The 24523-nt window shown below is 42.1% G+C and overlaps 1 protein-coding gene across 1 annotated transcript in view; it reads left to right on the forward strand.

Moving 5' to 3' along the window:
- SLX4IP (SLX4 interacting protein) overlaps positions 1–22340 on the forward strand; it is a 616355-nt gene extending 594015 nt beyond the window's left edge. The window contains exons 7-8 of the mRNA XM_086925435.1: positions 19063–19172; positions 20621–22340. Of these exons, the coding sequence (XP_086781561.1) occupies positions 19063–19172; positions 20621–21377 (867 nt within the window). The 3' untranslated portion in view covers positions 21378–22340. The remainder of the gene's footprint in view (positions 1–19062; positions 19173–20620) is intronic.
- The last annotated feature ends 2183 nt before the right edge of the window (positions 22341–24523 follow it).

The following is a 24523-nucleotide window of genomic DNA, read 5'->3' on the forward strand; positions in this document are numbered from 1 at the left end:
CATACGGATGGTCTAGCAGCAGCAAGAAAATACTTACAGACAAGATCAGTTCATCTAACTGCTCGGAATAAAATGATCCTCGATCTACTGGAATTTTGCCTTTTTAATAACTACTTTCTATTCAATGGCAAATATTATATCCAATTACAAGGGACTGCAATGGGGGCCAAATTTGCCCCACCGTACGCCTGTCTGGTGATGGGCACAGTTGAAGAACACTGGCTATGGCAAGAAAGACCTGAAGAAATCATTGACAACATAATTATGTGGGGTCGCTACATAGATGACATTCTCCTCATATGGCAGGGCAGTGAACAAAAACTAAGATCCTTCATCAAATCATTAGTACCAAACAAATGGGGCATCGAAATCACATACAACATCTCCAGAACAGAAGTTGATTTCCTAGATCTAACAATATATGTTTCGGACCAGCAGTTACAAACAAAAATTCACAGGAAACCTACATCTGCAAACTCGATCCTCCATGCCTCAAGCAGCCATCCATCACACACAATTGACAATATCCCAGGAGGAGAATATAGACGGGCCCGTCTAAACTGTAGTGCTGAAAGAGATTATCAAAACCACTCAGAGGCCATAACCCAACGACTAAAACAACGAGGCTACAATGAAGAAAAACTCCTAAAAGAACAAGAAAAATTTCTGAAAACCGAGAGACAATCCCTACTCCACAACAACTTGGTCAAAAAGAACAAAACAACAATTCGTTTTAACACAGAATACCATAGTGGGGAACACACAATCCGTAAAATACTCAACAGACATTGGCATTTGTTGAAGGACAATCCAACCTTGAAAGACTCGCTGACAGCTAAGCCACAACTAGGCTTTTCCAGATGTAGGAACCTACGCGACATACTCTGTCCATCCTTTTTTGAGGTGAAAAACAAACCAATGAAATTTCCACCACAAACCACAGGCTTCTACACCTGCACAAACTGCTCAATATGCAAACTTGGTCGGTCCAAGACCAAAGAAGTCAGCATCAATGGACAAAAATACACAATTAGAGACTTCATCAACTGCGAAAGTACCAATACGATTTACCTGATCACTTGCCCCTGTGGCAAAAACTATATTGGTAGCTCAAGACGACCCCTAAAGATCCGCATTCAGGAACACTACCGCAATATCCACAAAACTGATACCAGACAATCCCTTGTAGAACACTTTCTGCAACACCACGAGTACAATCGAACATTTTCCTTCGTCGGTATCAAAAAACTCAAGACACCCAAACGTGGAGGTGATGTGGATCGTCTACTGCGCAGAGAAGAAAGTGCACTGATCATAAAAATGGACACTGTGGAGAAGGGCCTCAACCAAGAATATGAATGGCACCACTGGTTGGAATAAAACGACACCTGAGTACAACGTACAGGGACCAACAGAAGGAATTCAGCTCGCCTAGCACAGCTACGGTCCGGATCAAGCGAACTATGGACTACAACTGTATATTAACAGCATTGAACAGGTCAATGCATAACTGTCATACTCAGGCAGATGGTATTGTACTCAAAGCCGCTCTTAGTATAGACATATCCCGGTTAAGCTCAATCCTGACCACAACTGTTGATCATCAATATTGAGGTTGATAATGTCCATCGATCATCATCAATATTGAGCATGACGATTCAAATACATGGTTTATATCCAAAGCAACATCTCCAGTTAGAACGTCTTAATCCTAAATAAATATATTGCCTTCAGAATAGTAGAGACATAGAACAAAAGAGCAGTGGTACCTCCCCTCCTCTACACACAAGACGTGAATCGTAGAACACACCTCTGTTACCTCACACAAAATAGCTGACTGTGTAAACAGTATGAGACCACCAATACCGGTTCTCTATTCCCTTCAAACTTCAAAACCGCATAAACACTATCTTGTGTTTATTGGCTTAATGCTTAGCCTTCACCTTTCCATTATGCCAGTCCAATATGGCGCAATATTTGCACATCCCTCCTCAGTCCGTTTTCGACTCTTATCTACCTACCACCGACCCGTTGACTTCGCATCTGTCACGCACCCACAGTCTCCTATTAATATGTGACACCAAGACAAGATTATGAAAAGCGTTTCTTTCCTTTCCAAATAACAATGCCACCGCCAATCCCTCTCTTCCGTTTCTTGATACCACGTTTCGGTAACATAGGGATGATTTCAAAACAAGCCGGTCTATGCTTCTGACCAGCACTTCCGGGTCAAAGCTGACCTTCCGGGTTAAAAAGGGAAGAGCCTCACAACCAAACAGAGCGCGGAAACGTCGGAAGAGACGAGCTGTTTGGAGAGATACGCCGGGGATTCAATCCCTTAATAAGTAAGTGCCACAATGCCTTAAACCTTAGCCCTCGCTTGCACAGAGAGCCGGTGCCCTTATGCCTGACACTGCTAACTCCCGTGTATCGGATTAACTGTAATTGCCTGTATAGAATATTCGTCACTGGAGACATCTTTTGCGCCCAAACCCAAGCCCAAGCTCCCGCTGGTCAGGCTCTAAACGCACTGCATTTAAATATATGCTCCAATACCCTGACGCAGAAATCGCTATGCGGTCACACAATGCAGCCGCACCACTAATACACTTTTTTTTAACATACGCCAGGCTGTTCCCAATTACTAGCGAGCATGCATACCAACTGCTCCGGTGAATAAGCCCCTAAACGAGGCTCCTAATACAGAACCATATTAACCATGCCCCTCTCAGAGTCAACCCACTGAGCACGCTTACAGCATCCTGAAAAAGAAAAAACTTCCCTGGCCTGACATAATTTCTTTCTTGAAATATGCCAAACTGCTCTTAATCATGTTATTAACAAGCCTTTATCTGTAAGCTACCATAGAGCCTCCTAACGAAAAAGTCACTGTCGCTAGATATAGAAACTTATGAACAAACTGTATAAAAATAGACATGTAAATCATAAGATCACAACTGCTTTTTAAAACTTGGATAAATGCTCGATCAGACTTTCTCTTGACTGAGTAACAAGAAAATTTAGCTTTCTAATGACCAATATACAAACTGGGTTTTTTAACAAAAACTTTATTTAAAAATTGAATACATTGTGTCAACAGATTAACAAACCGGACTTTATGCTGAAACTTACCATGCACAGATTGCGGTAATACACAAAATTGTTAATAGGTATGAAATGGACAATGTTTTACTTTCCTTAACTCTTCTTCTGTCTCATCACGTCCCCTTATTTTGTTTATTCTCTGACACAACACTTTTTCTTTGATCAGACTGGTGGAGGTATCTGCCCACCCCTTGATGACTTGTATCTCACATAACTGGAAATAAATTCCAAATCACAGGAGTTCTGCACCTGCTCAGCACAACAACCCGAGGTGGTGGAACTCTCCTAAAAAATCTCTCCTTGACTAATTTTCTCTGCCTGCGCGCACACACTCTCCTCTTTAAAGGGGATTTTCTTTTCCCGGTACTGAAATGCCAAGGAATTTGCACTCTAAATCCACTTTCTTTTCTATAGCCTTGCACGGTTTGCTGGGGTCTTAGGCGTTTTCTCTTTTCCTTTTTCTGAATGATGGACACTTACACCCGTTTTTACTGTGATTTATTACAGCCTTGAGAAAGCCCTGGCGCAATTCGCCATAGGGGCGAAACACGTGTCGGCTGTCCACGTCTGTATCATCATAAATAAAGAGCTATTTTTCTACAAAGAATTGGTTACTTTGATCTTCTTCATTTGAAAAGGACTAAGCCTAAGGATTTTAAAATGTAACACTCCACACACTCATCATCCCCTCTAAAGACTTTGTTGTTTGAAAACTCAAGAGGTCCAGAGTTTTCTTGAGTGTGTTAGCATCAACAAACAAACAGTGAAAACTAATGTGGACTTGGTCTCCTTTCGTGGACCACCTCCCCTTTGCAAAAAATTCTTTGTAAGGATTTCCAAGTACCACATCCAATATAATCAAAGTTTGCAATCAAAGAGTTCCCAGATCAATAACCATTTTGGACAAAAAAGGAAGATTATCATCACAATCAGAATGTCAGCATACGGCAATCGTCGGGATAGACGCAACAACAGACTAGCAGAAGCCTTTGACCCCTCTGGAGCTGCAATTAGTAAAACTCCGAGTACGACTAACTTAACGTCAGCAAAAAGCACCTTCCAAGCATTAGAAAGAGCTGCCAAGAAAGAGACCTCCAAATGGTGGGAAGGAGCGTCGCTCAAAAAATATCTGGAACACAACCTGATCCCACGAGGGCTACGCATTCTCATTTTTCCCCCAATTGATACAACATCACCAGAAAAATTACAACTCTGGGAGGAAAATCCCCGCACAGCATCCAACAACATGATAAGGCAACTAATTGACATTGCACAGGAGGAATACGAAACAAACAAAAAAGAAGTGGACAATCTATCCAAGAGAATTGAAGAAGCGAATTGGGGAGACATCACCGTAAAAAATTACGACATCTTGAACAAATTTTTGGATGAATATGAGGAGGATATCATACAAAGGAAAAATCGCAAATTTCGACGTGATCTAAACGATTACCAACAAGGAAGGGTCTACACGTTTGCCCAAAAATATGACAACATCAATACCTCGGCAACCAACAGCAATCCAAATACACCGATCCAAACTCCAAGTTCATCTGAGGCAGGATCGCTGGAAGACCTAACTACATCAAACAATCCTCGCCCACAGGTAAATTTTCGGGAGGAAGTACAACGACATCGACTAGGGAACGTACAGGAGAATCGACAACGTCCACCAAACCTAGGGACACCAAAACCAAACACAGCGGGTGTACAGACAAGGGCAAGGATGAAGGAACAGCACTTACTGAAAACCTAAGAAACAACTTGGTCTTAAACTTATCGACGGAGATCCTACCTGAAACACACTACAACATCCTTAACAAGGGTCTCTCTTTTTGCCCGACGGCGCAATGGGACTTGGTCAAAACCAAGGTTGACCTCTTCAAATTCACAAGAAAACTCAAGCTCCAATCGTTCTTCAATGAGAATCCAAGACGACAAAATACCACCCATAACAATGCACAAACAAGTGACATGTCAGCACAAGATCTTGAAAACAGCAATCTGCTATTACATCTCGAAACAGACACAGATCCAGATCATCTGGAACTTTTGACTACAACGGCAGAAGACTTGGGCATTGATATTTTTCATTCTAAACCGAATACACTAAAGAAAAAATCAAAATTCACTCCCTCACTCCCAGCAGGAAACTCCATCGACATGTTCTCTAAAAGAGTCTCAGATGACCTCGATAAGGAATTTCAAAAATACAAGACTAAACAAAAATACATCCCCAAGAACATCTCAGTAAAAGAAAGAATGGCGCTAAAAGACCTGAGGAGTAATGACAACCTTACGATCAAAGAAGCGGATAAAGGAGGAAATGTGGTCCTCCTAAACACCTCCGACTACGTGAAAGAAGCCCAAAGACAGCTGGAGGATACAACCTGCTATCAACTGTTGGACCATAACCCCACCAAACAAATTCAGGATAAGCTAACTACCTTATTAGACCTATGGTATGAAAAAGGCCTGCTGAGTGCAGAAGAAAAAAACTTGCTTTTTATAAAAAATCCCATCACACCAACACTATACCTGCTACCCAAGGTGCATAAGCCGGGAAGAATACCGAAAGGACGACCAATCATTGCTGGAATCGATTCCATCTGCTCCAATGTAGGGGCCTTCATCGATGCAGAACTACAACCTCTGATGAAGGCACTTCCATCCTTTATCAAAGACACCAAGGATGTCCTACAAAAACTAGAAAACATATCATGGCAAGATGACTACCTTCTCATCACAATTGATATCTGCAGTCTGTACACCTCAATAAAACATACGGATGGTCTAGCAGCAGCAAGAAAATACTTACAGACAAGATCAGTTCATCTAACTGCTCGGAATAAAATGATCCTCGATCTACTGGAATTTTGCCTTTTTAATAACTACTTTCTATTCAATGGCAAATATTATATCCAATTACAAGGGACTGCAATGGGGGCCAAATTTGCCCCACCGTACGCCTGTCTGGTGATGGGCACAGTTGAAGAACACTGGCTATGGCAAGAAAGACCTGAAGAAATCATTGACAACATAATTATGTGGGGTCGCTACATAGATGACATTCTCCTCATATGGCAGGGCAGTGAACAAAAACTAAGATCCTTCATCAAATCATTAGTACCAAACAAATGGGGCATCGAAATCACATACAACATCTCCAGAACAGAAGTTGATTTCCTAGATCTAACAATATATGTTTCGGACCAGCAGTTACAAACAAAAATTCACAGGAAACCTACATCTGCAAACTCGATCCTCCATGCCTCAAGCAGCCATCCATCACACACAATTGACAATATCCCAGGAGGAGAATATAGACGGGCCCGTCTAAACTGTAGTGCAGAAAGAGATTATCAAAACCACTCAGAGGCCATAACCCAACGACTAAAACAACGAGGCTACAATGAAGAAAAACTCCTAAAAGAACAAGAAAAATTTCTGAAAACCGAGAGACAATCCCTACTCCACAACAACTTGGTCAAAAAGAACAAAACAACAATTCGTTTTAACACAGAATACCATAGTGGGGAACACACAATCCGTAAAATACTCAACAGACATTGGCATTTGTTGAAGGACAATCCAACCTTGAAAGACTCGCTGACAGCTAAGCCACAACTAGGCTTTTCCAGATGTAGGAACCTACGCGACATACTCTGTCCATCCTTTTTTGAGGTGAAAAACAAACCAATGAAATTTCCACCACAAACCACAGGCTTCTACACCTGCACAAACTGCTCAATATGCAAACTTGGTCGGTCCAAGACCAAAGAAGTCAGCATCAATGGACAAAAATACACAATTAGAGACTTCATCAACTGCGAAAGTACCAATACGATTTACCTGATCACTTGCCCCTGTGGCAAAAACTATATTGGTAGCTCAAGACGACCCCTAAAGATCCGCATTCAGGAACACTACCGCAATATCCACAAAACTGATACCAGACAATCCCTTGTAGACACTTTCTGCAACACCACGAGTACAATCGAACATTTTCCTTCGTCGGTATCAAAAAACTCAAGACACCCAAACGTGGAGGTGATGTGGATCGTCTACTGCGCAGAGAAGAAAGTGCACTGATCATAAAAATGGACACTGTGGAGAAGGGCCTCAACCAAGAATATGAATGGCACCACTGGTTGGAATAAAACGACACCTGAGTACAACCTACAGGGACCAACAGAAGGAATTCAGCTCGCCTAGCACAGCTACGGTCCGGATCAAGCGAACTATGGACTACAACTGTATATTAACAGCATTGAACAGGTCAATGCATAACTGTCATACTCAGGCAGATGGTATTGTACTCAAAGCCGCTCTTACTATAGACATATCCCGGTTAAGCTCAATCCTGACCACAACTGTTGATCATCAATATTGAGGTTGATAATGTCCATCGATCATCATCAATATTGAGCATGACGATTCAAATACATGGTTTATATCCAAAGCAACATCTCCAGTTAGAACGTCTTAATCCTAAATAAATATATTGCCTTCAGAATAGTAGAGACATAGAACAAAAGAGCAGTGGTACCTCCCCTCCTCTACACACAAGACGTGAATCGTAGAACACACCTCTGTTACCTCACACAAAATAGCTGACTGTGTAAACATTATGAGACCACCAATACCGGTTCTCTATTCCCTTCAAACTTCAAAACCGCATAAACACTATCTTGTGTTTATTGGCTTAATGCTTAGCCTTCACCTTTCCATTATGCCAGTCCAATATGGCGCAATATTTGCACATCCCTCCTCAGTCCGTTTTCGACTCTTATCTACCTTCCACCGACCCGTTGACTTCGCATCTGTCACGCACCCACAGTCTCCTATTAATATGTGACACCAAGACAAGATTATGAAAAGCGTTTCTTTCCTTTCCAAATAACAATGCCACCGCCAATCCCTCTCTTCCGTTTCTTGATACCACGTTTCGGTAACATAGGGATGATTTCAAAACAAGCCGGTCTATGCTTCTGACCAGCACTTCCGGGTCAAAGCTGACCTTCCGGGTTAAAAAGGGAAGAGCCTCACAACCAAACAGAGCGCGGAAACGTCGGAAGAGACGAGCTGTTTGGAGAGATACGCCGGGGATTCAATCCCTTAATAAGTAAGTGCCACAATGCCTTAAACCTTAGCCCTCGCTTGCACAGAGAGCCGGTGCCCTTATGCCTGACACTGCTAACTCCCGTGTATCGGATTAACTGTAATTGCCTGTATAGAATATTCGTCACTGGAGACATCTTTTGCGCCCAAGCCCAAGCTCCCGCTGGTCAGGCTCTAAACGCACTGCATTTAAATATATGCTCCAATACCCTGACGCAGAAATCGCTATGCGGTCACACAATGCAGCCGCACCACTAATACACTTTTTTTTAACATACGCCAGGCTGTTCCCAATTACTAGCGAGCATGCATACCAACTGCTCCGGTGAATAAGCCCCTAAACGAGGCTCCTAATACAGAACCATATTAACCATGCCCCTCTCAGAGTCAACCCACTGAGCACGCTTACAGCATCCTGAAAAAGAAAAAACTTCCCTGGCCTGACATAATTTCTTTCTTGAAATATGCCAAACTGCTCTTAATCATGTTATTAACAAGCCTTTATCTGTAAGCTACCATAGAGCCTCCTAACGAAAAAGTCACTGTCGCTAGATATAGAAACTTATGAACAAACTGTATAAAAATAGACATGTAAATCATAAGATCACAACTGCTTTTTAAAACTTGGATAAATGCTCGATCAGACTTTCTCTTGACTGAGTAACAAGAAAATTTAGCTTTCTAATGACCAATATACAAACTGGGTTTTTTAACAAAAACTTTATTTAAAAATTGAATACATTGTGTCAACAGATTAACAAACCGGACTTTATGCTGAAACTTACCATGCACAGATTGCGGTAATACACAAAATTGTTAATAGGTATGAAATGGACAATGTTTTACTTTCCTTAACTCTTCTTCTGTCTCATCACGTCCCCTTATTTTGTTTATTCTCTGACACAACACTTTTTCTTTGATCAGACTGGTGGAGGTATCTGCCCACCCCTTGATGACTTGTATCTCACATAACTGGAAATAAATTCCAAATCACAGGAGTTCTGCACCTGCTCAGCACAACAACCCGAGGTGGTGGAACTCTCCTAAAAAATCTCTCCTTGACTAATTTTCTCTGCCTGCGCGCACACACTCTCCTCTTTAAAGGGGATTTTCTTTTCCCGGTACTGAAATGCCAAGGAATTTGCACTCTAAATCCACTTTCTTTTCTATAGCCTTGCACGGTTTGCTGGGGTCTTAGGCGTTTTCTCTTTTCCTTTTTCTGAATGATGGACACTTACACCCGTTTTTACTGTGATTTATTACAGCCTTGAGAAAGCCCTGGCGCAATTCGCCATAGGGGCGAAACACGTGTCGGCTGTCCACGTCTGTATCATCATAAATGAAGAGCTATTTTTCTACAAAGAATTGGTTACTTTGATCTTCTTCATTTGAAAAGGACTAAGCCTAAGGATTTTAAAATGTAACACTCCACACACTCATCATCCCCTCTAAAGATATTGTCAATTTGTGCCTGTAGACCTTTTATATCTCTTCAGGTCTGAGGTGATGTGTAAAAGGTGTTCATCCTTTCGTTTTGGTGTTTACCGTTTGTAATCCAGTGTCTAGGGTCTGTTCTTTTTTCATAATTCCACTTCATTGTGTCTTCCTTTCTGTTGACAGCGTCTTCATTCGGTGTGCTGTGTGATGTGGTATCTGAGTCGCATGATCTTTCAGTTGTTTCTTGGAGACTGATGTTTCGTGTGGTCCTGTTGGACATTTGTGTTGTGTGATGGGGAGTTAATGGTAGGGTCGTCTTTTCCATATCAGGGGTGGTTAATGGAGGGGTGGCATCTACCATATAATTTCTTCCTAGCATCTTACTGAGAGGTGTACTAGTAGGCGAGGTCCCCTCATGTGAGCGCATCGTTGAATCTTCCCTCTGTGCTTGCACTGTGGCGGTGTTAGCAAACAGCATTGGTGATTCTGTTCTCTCTGTCTCATCTTCATCCAATCTGTCCTCATTCTCCATTCTTTCTACTCGCGTCGTTGATCGTTGTGTATCCACCTCCCGGGCGAGCATCGCTGATTCTTTTATCGGTCTTTTTGCTGGGGCGGTATTATCATATAGTATAGGTGTTTTTATGCTCTGTGTCTTCCCCATCCATACAGGTTTCTGTGTTGGTTGTGTTTCTTGGTGGCGTTGCGTGTAGAGGATGATGGGGTTCTCTATGTAGTAAGATGTCTGTGTCACTTGGTGTTTTTTCGTGCTGTTGATCCTGCGGTTCTCTAGGTAATCTGTTGTCTTTGGTGGTAGAGTAGGTAGTGTCTAGGGTGTTCGTTTGGGCATTCTGATGGTGTTTATCCTTTGACTTCTCTACTCCTTTTAATTTTGGGAATATTTTGTCAAATTTTTCTAAATCGTTATTGGCTGCTTGTATAAGCATTCCATACATGATAATGGAGGTGAGGACTTTAAGAAACACCCTGTAGGAAATAATGCTAAAATAAATGTATCTATTTTGACTTTTGTTAAATATATATGTTGAATTTAATTTTGAAAATATTAATAACCATTTTTTAAATGTAAAAATAAATGCAACTAATATTTTTAGCAAATAATTAAAATATTTTACATTAAATCCATACATATGTTTGTTTAATAATTCTTTCTACATAATAAAGAAAATAAGGTACTTTAGGTGTGGTTTTTTTTAATGAATTTTGTATATTTACATTATTCAAAATTCATAGTGTTGTAAAATTTTTTTACTGGTTCTACATTTCAAATACATAAATACAGTTACTTCCAGTGTTATTTATCATGAAAAGCATTTTTGCAGCCTTTCTTAAAAATGTAATAATCTTTAATTTTTCCTTTTTTCTATTAGTAACTTTGCACCTGTTAATATGGCTCTAACTCCTAGTTGCAGGGTGTGGGGACATATAAACTTACATGTAGTAAATTTACATTCAGAAATGGTGAATAGCCAGTAAATTTACTCATGTAGATTTTCTCACATGTAAATGTACCTTTATGAAAAGCCCTACAGTGAGCAGCGAAGGGAACATCAGGGGCCAGTTCCTCATACTTTAAAAGTCTTGTTAGGTTCTGTCAAGAGTTAACTAAGGATTGGTAATGAGAAAATGAGACTTACTACGATAAATACATTCCAAATAACTGATAAAGTTGGAGATAGTCATCTGCCCCAAACCCTGATGTGTGGGAAGTGGGGTGGGGCTTGTGTTTTTCTCAAGTGTACAAGACACCTGTGTTCATGTTCCTATTTCGAAGGACTATAGATAATGTTTGTAGTTGTCATTAATATTCATATTTGGTAATATAAGACAGTTGATTCACAGCATCCCTTATTGGGTAGTTGGTTAATTAACGTACAAACATTTGGGGAGTCTCGTTTCAACCTCTGGCTAGTTTGGGAACTTAACCACAGAAAAGGTTATGGGAAGAATGCTTGTAATAAGTCTAACCACTGGCAATCACTTGGATAGCATTCCACCCATTCGTTCTTTGGCCCACCTTGCCACCTCAGTTTGGACCCAGCCATATGCACTAGTAGGAACAGTCCAGCCTGAACTGTCAGACCAGGTCCGCCCTGTACCCGAACTCAAGCAGCCCAAGATTTGTTTCGCCCTAATTTTGGTCATTCAGGTGCAGCTTGGTTCCTGTGGCACAGAGCAAGGAACCTAAGGTGGTGGGACTCATGCTTGCCATAATTCTAACCATTAGCAATCACTCAAGTTAGCGTTGTATTCCAACCCAAATCTAACAAATAATTGCCACAGACAGTTACAAATCTAAATGCACAAATATATAACCTAGCTGGATGCTAAGGGGGGGGGGGACTGTGCTGGGAGGTGAAGCAGGGTGCTCCCATCCCCCTTCGGTTTAAAAAGGCTCCCTTGAGCCGCTGAGCAGACCAATTCTTGGAAATGCACCTGTGCGCCAGGGGGAGATGCAGAGACCCGAGAGGATTGTGGGAGCTTTCTCAGCAACCCCAGATGAATTTCTTTTTTATCTCTACTGATGAAGGATAATATCCAGAAACACATGTGTCTAGAGATTAACAGCACTAACCTGCACCAACTTAGGTGAAACACTTCACCAAAATTTCAAGTAAGCATTTAAACTGAACTGCATTTACCAGGATGCTAAGGGGTGAACTGTGCTGGGAGAAGATGTGTGCTCCCATCCCCCTACTATTCACCCAGCTTGTCGGATTCTCCTCAGCTGCGTTCCTCACCGGTTGACGTCATAAACACCATTCAAGAAGTCCTTGTTAGAGGTGCAGCTAAACTGAAAGAACCAATGGCTGTTTCAACGCCACCTACCTCAGTGATCTTCGAGGTGCTCCACCAACGCACAGCCTCTAGTCCTTTGCATCCACTACTGCCAGGTCTTCTTGAGCCATTCATGGACCTGTTTCTTATTCCAGCTGTGGCAAAGTTGGCGCCCTCCAGAAAAAATATCATTCTCCGGATTAATATCTGTTATTTCTGCATCACAACCCCCCATCTGACTCCATTGTAATTCTGGCTGCCCGCAAGTCTCAACCCACATCTCTTTCTGCCATTTCTCCTCTGGATAAAGAGAGTAGAAGATTGGATTCTTGGGGTCGCAAAGTCTGCAACACTGCAGCTACATCCATGAAATCAGCCAGTGCAGCAGCCCTCTACCGCCTATACGACGGAGCCTTGTCGGATTCCATTCTTCATTTTGCAGAACACCTCCCAAAAGATCACGGCAGGATTTTCTGGAAATCGTCCAAGAAAGTACCATGATCTCCAACCAGATCATTAATGTGGCAGCGTATCCCTATAGTCTAGCGGCTCACTGTTACTGCCATGGAGTGTCCTTGCACACACATGCATGATTTTGACTGACATAATTAAAACCTGACATTCAGCTGCGTATTCAGAACTTGACATTTTTAGGTTACACTCTGTGTTTGGCTCTCATGCTGATGACAAAATGACATGGATGGAGATGGACACTTTAAAAGCCGTAGGGCTTGATAGATCTAAGGACCAGCGCCCATCGTTCCATCCCTACCACCGTCGTTTCTCTTCACAGAGGGTTCAAACCCCTCAATAGCAGACTGGGAGATCGCAGCAGTAGTACCAAAGGTCCTACCAACCTCAGCACAACCATCAGAGGGGACGTGCGACCCAACAACCTAACCAGGGGGGCTGACAACCAACAGCATCAAAGCCCTGAATCCTCCCTTCCCCCTCTTCTGTCACCCATTCCGGTAGGGAGTAGCATCTCATTACCTGGCAGAGTGGGACCACATAACGACAGACGCCTGGGTCTTGAATATTGTAAAAAATGGGTATTGTCTCAGATTTACTTCCCCACCACCGGCCATTCCACCAAAGTCATCCACCTCCCTCCTCAACCTTCCAAAGAAGGAAGTCAACACTCTGTGTTGCAAGAAGGTGGTGGAACCTGTCCCCCCCCCACCCTAGTCAACGGGAAAAGAGCATTTACTCCAGGTACTTCCCCATGCCAAAAAAGGACAAACAAGAATTCAACCCCATTGTCGACGTCAGGGTCGCCAACAAATGAATTCGAAATAAGAAGTACAGGAGGCTAGCTTTACATGAGGTATACTCTCAGCTTCAAAAACAACGATTAAACAAGGGTCTTAGGGGAAAATAATTTTTAGAGACCTAGTAGTATCAAACCTCCCACTTTCAATATATCACAACAAAAAAGATACAACTGGTCTATCAGTGCAATACCATATGAGCAGAAAAACGTCTATGCTGAATCTGTATGTGTCAGGAGAAACATGATATGAATCCCATCAGCCCACCCAATGGCAGAGCTTCATCATCTGGGTTTTATGTAGAGAATGGTCTACACTCAGGCAACCCACTTCATGTAATCGTGTGTTGCCTTGGTCATAAACCATAAGTGACAGATCATACCATTTAGTGTAGAAATGGTGGTGAGCTTCTGATTTTGCAGTGAAAAACAAATGTGAGAAAAAGAAAGTGTGATTTAAAATTGACTACCAGGATATTAGAAATAAGTTTATTAAAGAAATATCATGGTGTCAAAGGTTAAAAGCAAGTGTAAACAGTTTGAAAGAATAACTATTATCGGTTGGAAAATAGGGTCTACATGTTTCAGCCCTGGTGGGAGATAATAGCCCACTGGCTTTTGTCAGCACCACAAATACACTACTGCAAAAAATTCTAATTAAATAATAAGTATGTATATTACTGGATTCAATACATCCTACCATTCATGAGTATCCAATGTGAAAGGTGTATGTTCTCAATAAAGGATTCTTTCCTGAAATAATACACAAAACAGGTAGACTTATGCAATAAACCACAGACACATAATATGCTTTTATTATATGTACAAATGATTGACTTATTCATTAGACTATTATACTGCACGAAATCAAATATTAAGTTGTAACTCACCCAGACTCTTGTGGGAGTATGCCTCACCTCGCCTGGCAACTGCTCAGGTGATGAGGCCCCGCTCTAAATATGGCAAAAGGATCGGGAGAGAGAGGACTATTACAATAAGCCTCCACCTATTTCCAAACCTAATAAAACAGTGGTACAAAAAAGTGTTTGGAGGAGGCATTTCAACATGGTCTCAAGGAGCGCGACAATTTCAAATGACAGCCTTATTGGTAAAGCTAAAAATTATATGTGTGGTATATAGTTGCTGGAAAGGCTGTCTATTTCTACCTTAAAATGCAGAACGAAAATGCCTGTTGCCTTCATGGCATAAGGAGTATAGGGGATAATGGCAGTATGCTGTAAAAGAAGGAGCCTCTAATAGCGCAGCTTGAAATCCTAGAGGTAGTTCTCAAATTCCCCAATATCGATGTAGTAACGATAAGCAGTGAAACAAAGAGGTAACCGCTGTTCAAAATCCCTGGTCTGTAAATTGGGTTTAGTGCGTCGTCTCACCTCTCCGTCGGTACCCCAGGCGAATCCTAAGCCGAAGGGGAGGTACCGACAGGAAGGAGGAAGCGCGCCTAAATTATGCGTAGGAACCAATCAAAATGCTCTCTTCATTGTACCGTCCGAGAAACTCTGGCGGACCAAAGAGTAAGCATACAAACAGAGAACCTGCACATACGCTGTCCAAAAAAGGGGTGTTAGAGGACCAGAGTGAAAGCATTCAGTCCTTGTTCCGCACATACGCAGTATGTAATGCCTGCGTGCGGGTATTTATGTAAATGAGTCCGACATGGTTGCGGACTGGGAAGGAGCCTGTTGAGGCTTTAAAGATCGATGTCATTTGGGGCATGCGCAGAAGAGGGGCTCACGGCCCGAATACATCATGCATTATTGCGCGCATGCGCTCGAATGCCAGAACCAGTCGGAAATGAAAGTGCTTGCAACCTGCGGACCTCTGAGGAGACTAGCGCTGCAAACGGGCCTGTGGTAATAAGAACGCTTACACCTTGCGGACCTCTGAGAAAACTTGCACTGATTTAAAGCGCAATGCTTCTCAGGTCCGTGCTATCAATGCACTCTAACTACGCCAGTATTCTGTATGTTTTCACAGAAACAATAAACATGTATTAAACATGTGTACTAGGCCAGTTTTTTGGTGTTATGTCACATTTAAATGAACGAATACTAAAATATCAAATACGTTAGCATTTGATGTATTCTATTTTTATTTTTATATTTCGTGCACATTAGGCATGCCCATATATTGTGCACCTTCGCTGTATGTGAGTCATACTTATTATTTAATTAGAGTTTTTTGCAGTAGTGTATTTGTGGTCCTGACGAAAGCCAGTGGGCTATTATCTCCCACTAGGGCTGAAACATGTAGACCCTATTTTCCAACCGATAACAGTTATTCTTTCAAACTGTTTACACTTGCTTTTAACCTTTGACACCATGATATCTCTTTAATAAACTTATTTCTAATATCCTGATAGTCAATTTTAAATCACACATTCTTTTTCTCACATGTATTTTTCACTGCAAAATCAGAAGCTCACCACAATTTCTATACTAAATGGTATGATCTGTCAGTGATGGTTTATGACCAAGGCAACACACGATTACATGAAGTGGGTTGCCTGAGTGTAGATCATTCTCTACATGAATCCCAGATGATGAAGCTCTGCCATTGGTGTGGGCTGATGGGATTCATTTCATGTTTCTCCTGACACATATAGATTCACCATAGATGTGTTTCTGCTCATATGGTATTGCACTGATAGACCAGTAGTATCTTTTTTGTTGTGATATACTCTCAGCTTCACCAGGGAGACTGGCTTTGCTCAATTGATCTGCACGATGCCTATTTTCATATTCCCATCGCAAGGCAGCATCAGAAGTTCCTAGGATTCGTCATGAGGATAGATCACTACCAATATGCCGTCTTACCATTTGGTCTCACGTCAGGGCCCAGGATGTTCTACAAGTGCATGACCTTGGTGACAGCACATCTTCGAAAACACCAAATCTTTGTCTATCCTTACCTGGATGACTGGTTAACAAGGCTTCCACCTTTCCAGAGGCCCAACTACATTTCAAATGGACTTGCGATCTTCGCTATCGGTTGGGTCTTCAGGTCAATTTTCTCAAGTCCACTTGAACACCAGTCCAGAAGTTGCACAACTTAGGAGCTACCATTGACACAATTCACCCAAGCGTGTGTCCTTCGGAGGAACAACTCTCATCCAATCGCTAGAAATGTCACACTCTCTAACTAATGTGTTGCCCAACAGTCCCCATAATCTCCTTACTTCTCGGTTTGTTGGCCTCCGGCATCTTTTTAGCTCCCAACGCTCGCCACCACATGCACCCTCTCCAGGAGTGTCTGGAGGACCAGTCGAACCAGCTTTCAGGACACTTGGAAGACAGGATCACTCTATCCCTCTATGCCATCAGATCCCTCAAGTGGTGGTGTTCTCCGAGCATTCTGCAGGGGATGACATTACAGCAACAGGATCTAATGCAGACCCTCGTGATGGATGTTTCTCTGCTCGGATGGGGAGCTCAAATGGGTCACCTGCAAATACGAGGCTTATGGTCTCCGAAGGAGAGGACATACCACATCAAGCTCCTCGAACTCCTCACAATTCATCAGGCGCTCAAGGCGTTTCACCCATCGTTCATGACTGACAACCTGCTTGTTCAGATGTACAATACCACCTCCATGTACTACTTGAACAAGCAGGGCGTGAACAAGGCCCAGAGCCCTGTCACAAGAGCTCCTAACGATCTGGCATGGGCTCCTTGCCAGGAATCTGAAGGTAACAGCCACTCACTTTCCAAGCGCTCAGAATGTCCAAGCAGATGCGCTCAGCAGGGCTCTCGAGGAAAACCATGGGTGCTGAACGAAGATGTTGTGCAAGATATTTTCTGGTTGAGGGGCACACCTTCAACCGACCTTTTCGTTACAGCCAAAAACAAAAAATGCAGCTACTTCGCTGCCAGGTTTTACCATCCAGAATCATAGGGGAGTGCCCTATAGATCGACTGGTCCAACAAATTTCTCTACACTTTTCCACCAATGCCCCTCATTGCTGCAGTCTTACTCAAGCTTTCAACCATGACAACCATTATGGTCCTCATCATAACAGAGTGGTTGAGAGAATTGTGGTTCGCTGACCTTCTTCATTGGTCGCTCCTTCCACATCTCAGGCTGCCATGCAGGCCAGACCTCTTGACGAAATTTGGAGGACAATTGTTAAACCCCAACCTCTCATCCTTAAATTTAGCAGCATGGCTCCTGAGATAGTACAGTATGGCCACCTGAACCTTCCTCAGGACTGTATAGAGATTCTAAAGGAGGAAAAGTGGCCATCCATGTGGTCTGCATATACCTTCTAATGGAGGAGATTTTGCATCTGGTGTTCAACCAGACACATGGACCCAAGTCTTGCCAGGAGGATGTTACTCTCCCATAACTTTTGCACCTTGCTAAATCTGGCCTGCATTTCTCTTCCATCAAAGTTCACTTGGCTCCTCTTGACCCAGCAGCTCACCAGCAACAGGTACTCCAATACCATATACTCACCTGGGCTCAAAAACACACTCACACAACCTGGCAATAACCGCTGGAGTCAAAGTTTATGATTTTCTATTATTTCAAGATTAGTCACCTCTTATTTTTCAACTAAACTTTCACTGATCAAAAAGTTCTTTCCTCTGGTCAATGGACCATTAGTTGAACTAGTTGATGGTGAAATGACACAAAATACAATCTTCTTACATTTATAAATAATCACAAACTCTGGAAGTATTTTAAATCTTTATCTAAATTAATTTCATGTGAACCACTTACAAAGTACAGTACAGTCGCCGTCCCTGCAACACTCTATGCCAATGCACTCTCCCACTCCACTGTATGCCTTTCTACACAACTCCACTCTGACACTCCATTACCCAGCACTCTAAGCCACTCCACTCTATTCCACTCCACGCCACTCTCCTCTGTGCGACTAATTATTTGCCAACCTGAACAGCGGTCACGCTGGTGTACAACTTGGCTAAAATACATTGGCACGGCCAATAGCCCTTCCATAGGCGAGACCTATTGGGCTTGCCAAAGCTTGCTTTAAACGCCTGCGTACACACCATCACTAGAGATCATTATCACTGTGACATTATCGCGTTTATGCTGTAAAAGGTGTTACTTGTTGCTGTCAGAGTAGTTCTGCTCAATATGGGGCGAATATGACAACATTTGCCAGAACTGTTTTTATTCCCCACCCCGGCTTTAGCCATATTCAGTCCCACAGGCAACAAAATGAAGTATTTGAATCTAACCAAATCTGCCACAGTCTCTGTCAAAATGAAAAAAGTGTGACCAGTCTTTTAGAAATAGTGCTGTTATGAAGTTAATTTGCACTGTTTTGTTTTCTTTTTGAGTAGAAAGACAGCGTTTCCGGTGGAACATCCGAATATTTTATCCAACGCACAGAAAACGGAAATGCTACCGTTCCTTCGGCCACAAAGAAACAACAATTTATCCTCAAGGAAATGTAGGTGTACCCACTTACTTTATTGTTTACAATAAGCATATTCACGTTTGATGTAATTGAATGTTGCATTGTTAGTAAGCAGACTTTGTAAGTATTGTATCGGATTTGTTTAACATGGCTGAAACTGAGTGATGGTATAAAAAGGTACTCGGCAATAATCATGCCCCAACAGCCCCTGCTGTGCCGGAGGTAAGCGGGCACCCTTCCGGCGCCCCACCACATCTATTTTTCCCCCATTCAGACCAAGGCCAATGAATATCTGTGAGATATGGTAGGCTCAGAGGCCCCTCTTCACCCGGGCCGGACTGGGAACAGCAACCAGCCCTGGCAGAGTGCTGCGCGGACCGACCTTTGGAAGGGGGAGGGGAGTGTGGATGCTAGTGAGAAGCACCGCTCCCGCTTTTGTTACAGGGGGCCATATTGCAGCCCTGCTGCAAAACCGGCCCCCGCTGGTACAAAACCTGCCCCCACCCTTCTGGCCCACCTAGGAACGGCTGGTGCCCGCTAAGCCCGTCCGGGCCTGCTCCTTACATTCTTCAGGGTAGCCTTTGTGTTGGGCCACTGAGTGAATATATGTAGGAGGCTGCTGGAGCCTCCTTCAGTGCTGTCTGTAGGCCAGTCTAAATACCTCCCTCTTCCCCCACGTACCCTAGCAGGCTAAAGAACATTAGACAATTCCTTAGTCCTATCCAGGCAACTTTGGAACAGAACAGTTACCAATTAAAGTTGAACAGTTACTAATTCAAGTTGAATAAAGGCTTCAGGTCTCTTTTTTTTAGTTGCTTTATTTTCGGGACCTCGACTTTAAGTGAAATTTCCAACTTTAAACTATTTTCCGCTTTTGTGCCACGTTACTTGATAGTTTACTTGTGAAGCCTATGTGGTCTTTACTTTTGTAGCTAGCAAGGAATGTAGAAGAAACTGATATACAACACTCGTGCTTCTCTCCTGTGAATTCTTCCTTTCCTCTTCCCTGTCTAGAAGGCCGCCATGACCTCACTCCTTCCCCAGCTGCTCAGTTAGTGGGCCTGATTTCAACAGAGAAGCGAGTGCAGTAATGTTAGGGATTGTCCTGGGAGACAGTTCGTAGAAGAAAGAGGGTGGTTTGATTATTGCCCGCTTTATTCGACCGATCCTAGAAATGAATACGCAAATGTAGCGTTGACCCTTTGCATCTGCAAGGAATCAAGCTTCTCCAGCTGGAAGAAAGACTGACCGCCTTCAGAGCGGCGCCATTATTACTTCATTGTGCGGTGTGGGGGAAAACAGAAGGGGATTTTACAAACATTGTTTCACCAACACTGCTCGTCAGAGATGAATAGAAGCATTAAAACACCTTCAAATGGTATAGTTCATAATCAGCTACCAAAATGCATAAAGTCCTAAATTAGAATCAGTTCACCTTTTTACTGATGCATATACATGTGTTTTTGTGTGTTTTATTTCAGCATAAAGAAGACAAAAACAAAAGAACAAGTTATGGAGCCTTCAGCCAGGAAAATGCCGCTTGAACCAAAGGACTCTAAAAACAACCATCAAGAAAAAGAAGAAACTCCTTCAAATGGATCACTTAAAATGCAATGTTTCAGAACAGGACAGCCATTGGACAGCACAACAACAGCTGCTAGCAGCGTGGAGCCTTGTCTTCCAGAATTGGAATTTTATGCTAATCCGAGGCAGCCAAATGAATCCAGCAGCCAGCAAAAAACGAATTCTGGGGAGTGTTTCAAGGCAGGAACTTTAAGCAGGAAACTCCCATGTAGCTCTGAATCACAATTGCCAGATGGGAATCAAAATGGAGGTGCAGCGCCAGCACAGCAGAAGCGCAGGAGGCATTTCTCTGACGAAAATTTGGCCACAAGCAAGAAAGCAGCCTATGGAAGGGATAACTGTATCCCCACAGATGTGAAGCTAATTCAAGAGAGCAGTGTTGAGTATCCAGTGCAAACTTTACATCCAGTGGTGTGTAATCACAGCTTGAGTATCCCTGCACCCACAGAAAATGCACTTGTGGGCAATATTTTCACAAATTCCCTGGCACAGATAAACCAAAACAAACCTTCATTGCACCCTGAAGATGTTGCCCCTGTTCTGAAAGGCTCTCCTCTGAAAATATGCTGCAGTCTTGATACCCTTATCCCAGAAAACCTAAAAAAGGTAGAAAATCAGCCCAGAAAATTAAAATTACAAAGAAGTAAAAGGTAATAGAAGTGTGTTGTTTAAGTTATCACTAAAAGTGTATTTTTCTGAAATTCTGAAATTTTTGTAGGTTGCATTATAAAATCCCATTCTTCCTAACATCAATTGTTTGGCATTGAAAAATATGAACAAATAACACATTGCGAAAGCAGGATTAAATTTCATGTAGATTAACAAATGGCAAGAGTTTACTATAGGAACTGCTGTAGTTATTTAATAAAATAGCATCCTGTATTGCTAATAAAGTGGCTTTAAAAAAGGGATGCTCACCAATGCCCAGTGAACTGATTCTGTTGCAAAGGAGAGGAAGAATTGAGTAAGGCATGTTAATGTATTTGTTAATGTGCTTGTAGTTTTCATTTATAAAATCGGACCGTAAACTCTTTAGAAAGAGGGCCATACCATCTTCACATGGCCACAACATCTTTAGACATGGCTGGATAGAATCGAAAGTTGTGTGTTTGTTCCCAAGACTCTTAAACTTTTTTTTAAATATGGACAACACGTTCCTGGGGGCCTCGAACAAGCCTCGGTGAAAGCATGTATCCGGATTTAGATTTCAGATTTGTTTCTTAAAACCGATATGTAATTGTTTAGTCAGTCTGACAGCTTTTTCTTATGGGAAAGCTGGATCATTAGAATTGCCTTTGAAAAATACCATGCTGATGTTAGATAAAGCTGGTCATCTTAAGGCTGAAACCCAAATTTTAAGTAGTAGTTCAATTTATGAATCTGTGTCTGATTCTGAAACAGGATTTCTCTTTCTAATCATTTACATATTTGAGATCCATTCAACGATAAACCATAGGATGAATATACTGAAAACATCATGTTTGATAGGCATTTAGCGCTGGTACTCTTTTCTTTCACTAGTGTTTGGAATGTATGTATGTGATCACACAAACATGCACTAATTTTGCTGTGAATCTTCAATAAACATTTGTTATTGTAAAAAAGGGAGGACCAAAACACAGTGTTTCTTTATTATAGCAACGTAAATCAACTTCTGAAAGTGAACATAAAAATTTACCTCTGTCATCTTCTTGCTCTCAAAACATTTTTACATCTTTTTTTCAATTTTCTAGAATCATCAAGGGGTGTGCAATTTAATAGCATACATTTTAGGAGTATGTAGGTCCCATACTACCCTTGTTCTTCATCTAAAAGAACGGAGTAGAATATTGCCATACGGATCATTGTCACTAGCTTCTACATGCCAGAATTTACGTAGAAATTATGTGGAACCCACCTGTCTCCTTCCCCATCGACAGTGCCAAACACATCTAAGACTGCTCTTACCGATGGCAGCTAAACCGATATGAAACAAGGCACAAGTTGGGTTGTATTCACACAGCTCATCTCATCAAATGGAGGCTCTCTGGGGAGTCCTGCAGTCTCTCACAAGAAATAAATATCTGTACTAAACAGAACACCAGACGTCTGGTACTCTCTGCTCTACATACATTTCCAGTTCAAATGTAAGTTTGTTGTAGAAATATTAAAACATCAATATATAATGTAATGAAACATAAGGGATTACATAAGGAACAGTATTAATGTAAATAAGTTGTCCAAGGAAAAAAGGAATAATATAAGTCAAGAAAAAAAAAGCTAGCTTGCACATGTAGAAACTTAGTATAAAATGGAATCTTGAATTCTGCTATGAGAGAGTTACTACAAGCTTGTGAAAATTTTAATCTGCATCAATTAGTGCTGCAACCTACATGCCAGGGAGGTCATATTCTGGACCGTATATTTGCCGAGCATAGCATGGTGGAAGTGACAGAGACACGACCTTTGTGCTGGACTGACCACTTTTTAATTCAGTTTCAGATAATATCCCCTCTAGTAAATAGGGAGTACAGCAAAACTAACCATACTGGTACCTACAGACACAGCAGGGTTTGGAATAATTTGCTGACAAACAAACCACGTCCCATGTTCACTGAAGTGAACTTTGATGCCAGTATCTCAGTGGGAGAAAGTTACTCTAATTTTTGTAGGCAGATTAAATTTACTCTGGACGAAAGTGCACCCACGAAAAAGATTAAGTGTAGTGAAAAACCGTCAGCCCCGTGGTATAACGAGGAGCTAAGGAGTCAAAGGAAGGCCTGTAAAATAGCCGAGAGAAAATGGAGGAAACATTATGAAGAAAGGGACAAAATACAATAGTGCCTATAAAGAAGCCATCGCTAAGGCCAAGGCGGCTCATTACGCTACAACGATTCTGCAAGCCCCTAATAGTGCAAGGACTCTTTTTAAGGTGGTGAGGGAGCTTTCAAAACCTGAATGAGTAAAAAACATAACCATAGCTTCAAAAGAATTATGCAATAATTTAGCAGTCCATTTTGAAGAAAAGATCAACAAAATCATTGGTGGTCTCAAACCTAGTAAAGAAACTAACACAGTTAGTGAACATAGCCCACTGGAGTTAATTTCGGAGGAGGTACAGGAAGATAGAGTAGAGTAGACAAAGAAGTACAGTCTATCCTGGACCAGTTTCAGATCCCTACAGAGGAAGGCTTTAATAAACTGGCCATGAGCGTCTTCTCTGAGTCACCTTTAGATCCTCTTCCGCATACACTATGGAAAGAATTTGCTCAGGAGCCCTCTCCTCTTCTCCGCGTAATCTGTGAACAATCCTTAAGTAATGGTATAGTTCCCGAGTAGTGGAAGCAAGCAATGGTGACGACCTTGCTAAAGGAGGCCACTCTTGATCCCATGTGTCTGGCTAATTACAGGCCTATCTCCCTGTTACCCTATCCAGTAAAGATCCTGGAGCACAATTTCTGAAAGATAATCATCTTCTAGATGATTTTCAATTTGGGTTTCGCCCAGCACACGGGACAGAAACAGCACTGGTAACGGTCCTTGATGGACTTGGAATGCGGGCTGACACTAGGCAGTCAGTGATATTGGTTTTACTGGACATGTCGGCCGTATTTGACAGTCAGTCAGTCACACTATCCTGATAGAAAGACTTATGGAAGCCAGAATCCGAGGTACAGCGCTGAAATGGGTTCAGTCCTACCTCTCTGGCAGGCGGTGGCCATGTCACCATTTATCTCCAATTTTAGCCCCAGTCTACATGAGGTCCCCCAGGGCTCTGCAATAAGCCCAATCCTTTTCAGTATATATCTGCATCCCCTCAT

The sequence above is a fragment of the Lissotriton vulgaris genome, chromosome 6, assembly GCF_964263255.1.
Source record: "Lissotriton vulgaris chromosome 6, aLisVul1.2, whole genome shotgun sequence".
NCBI lineage: Eukaryota > Metazoa > Chordata > Amphibia > Caudata > Salamandridae > Lissotriton > Lissotriton vulgaris.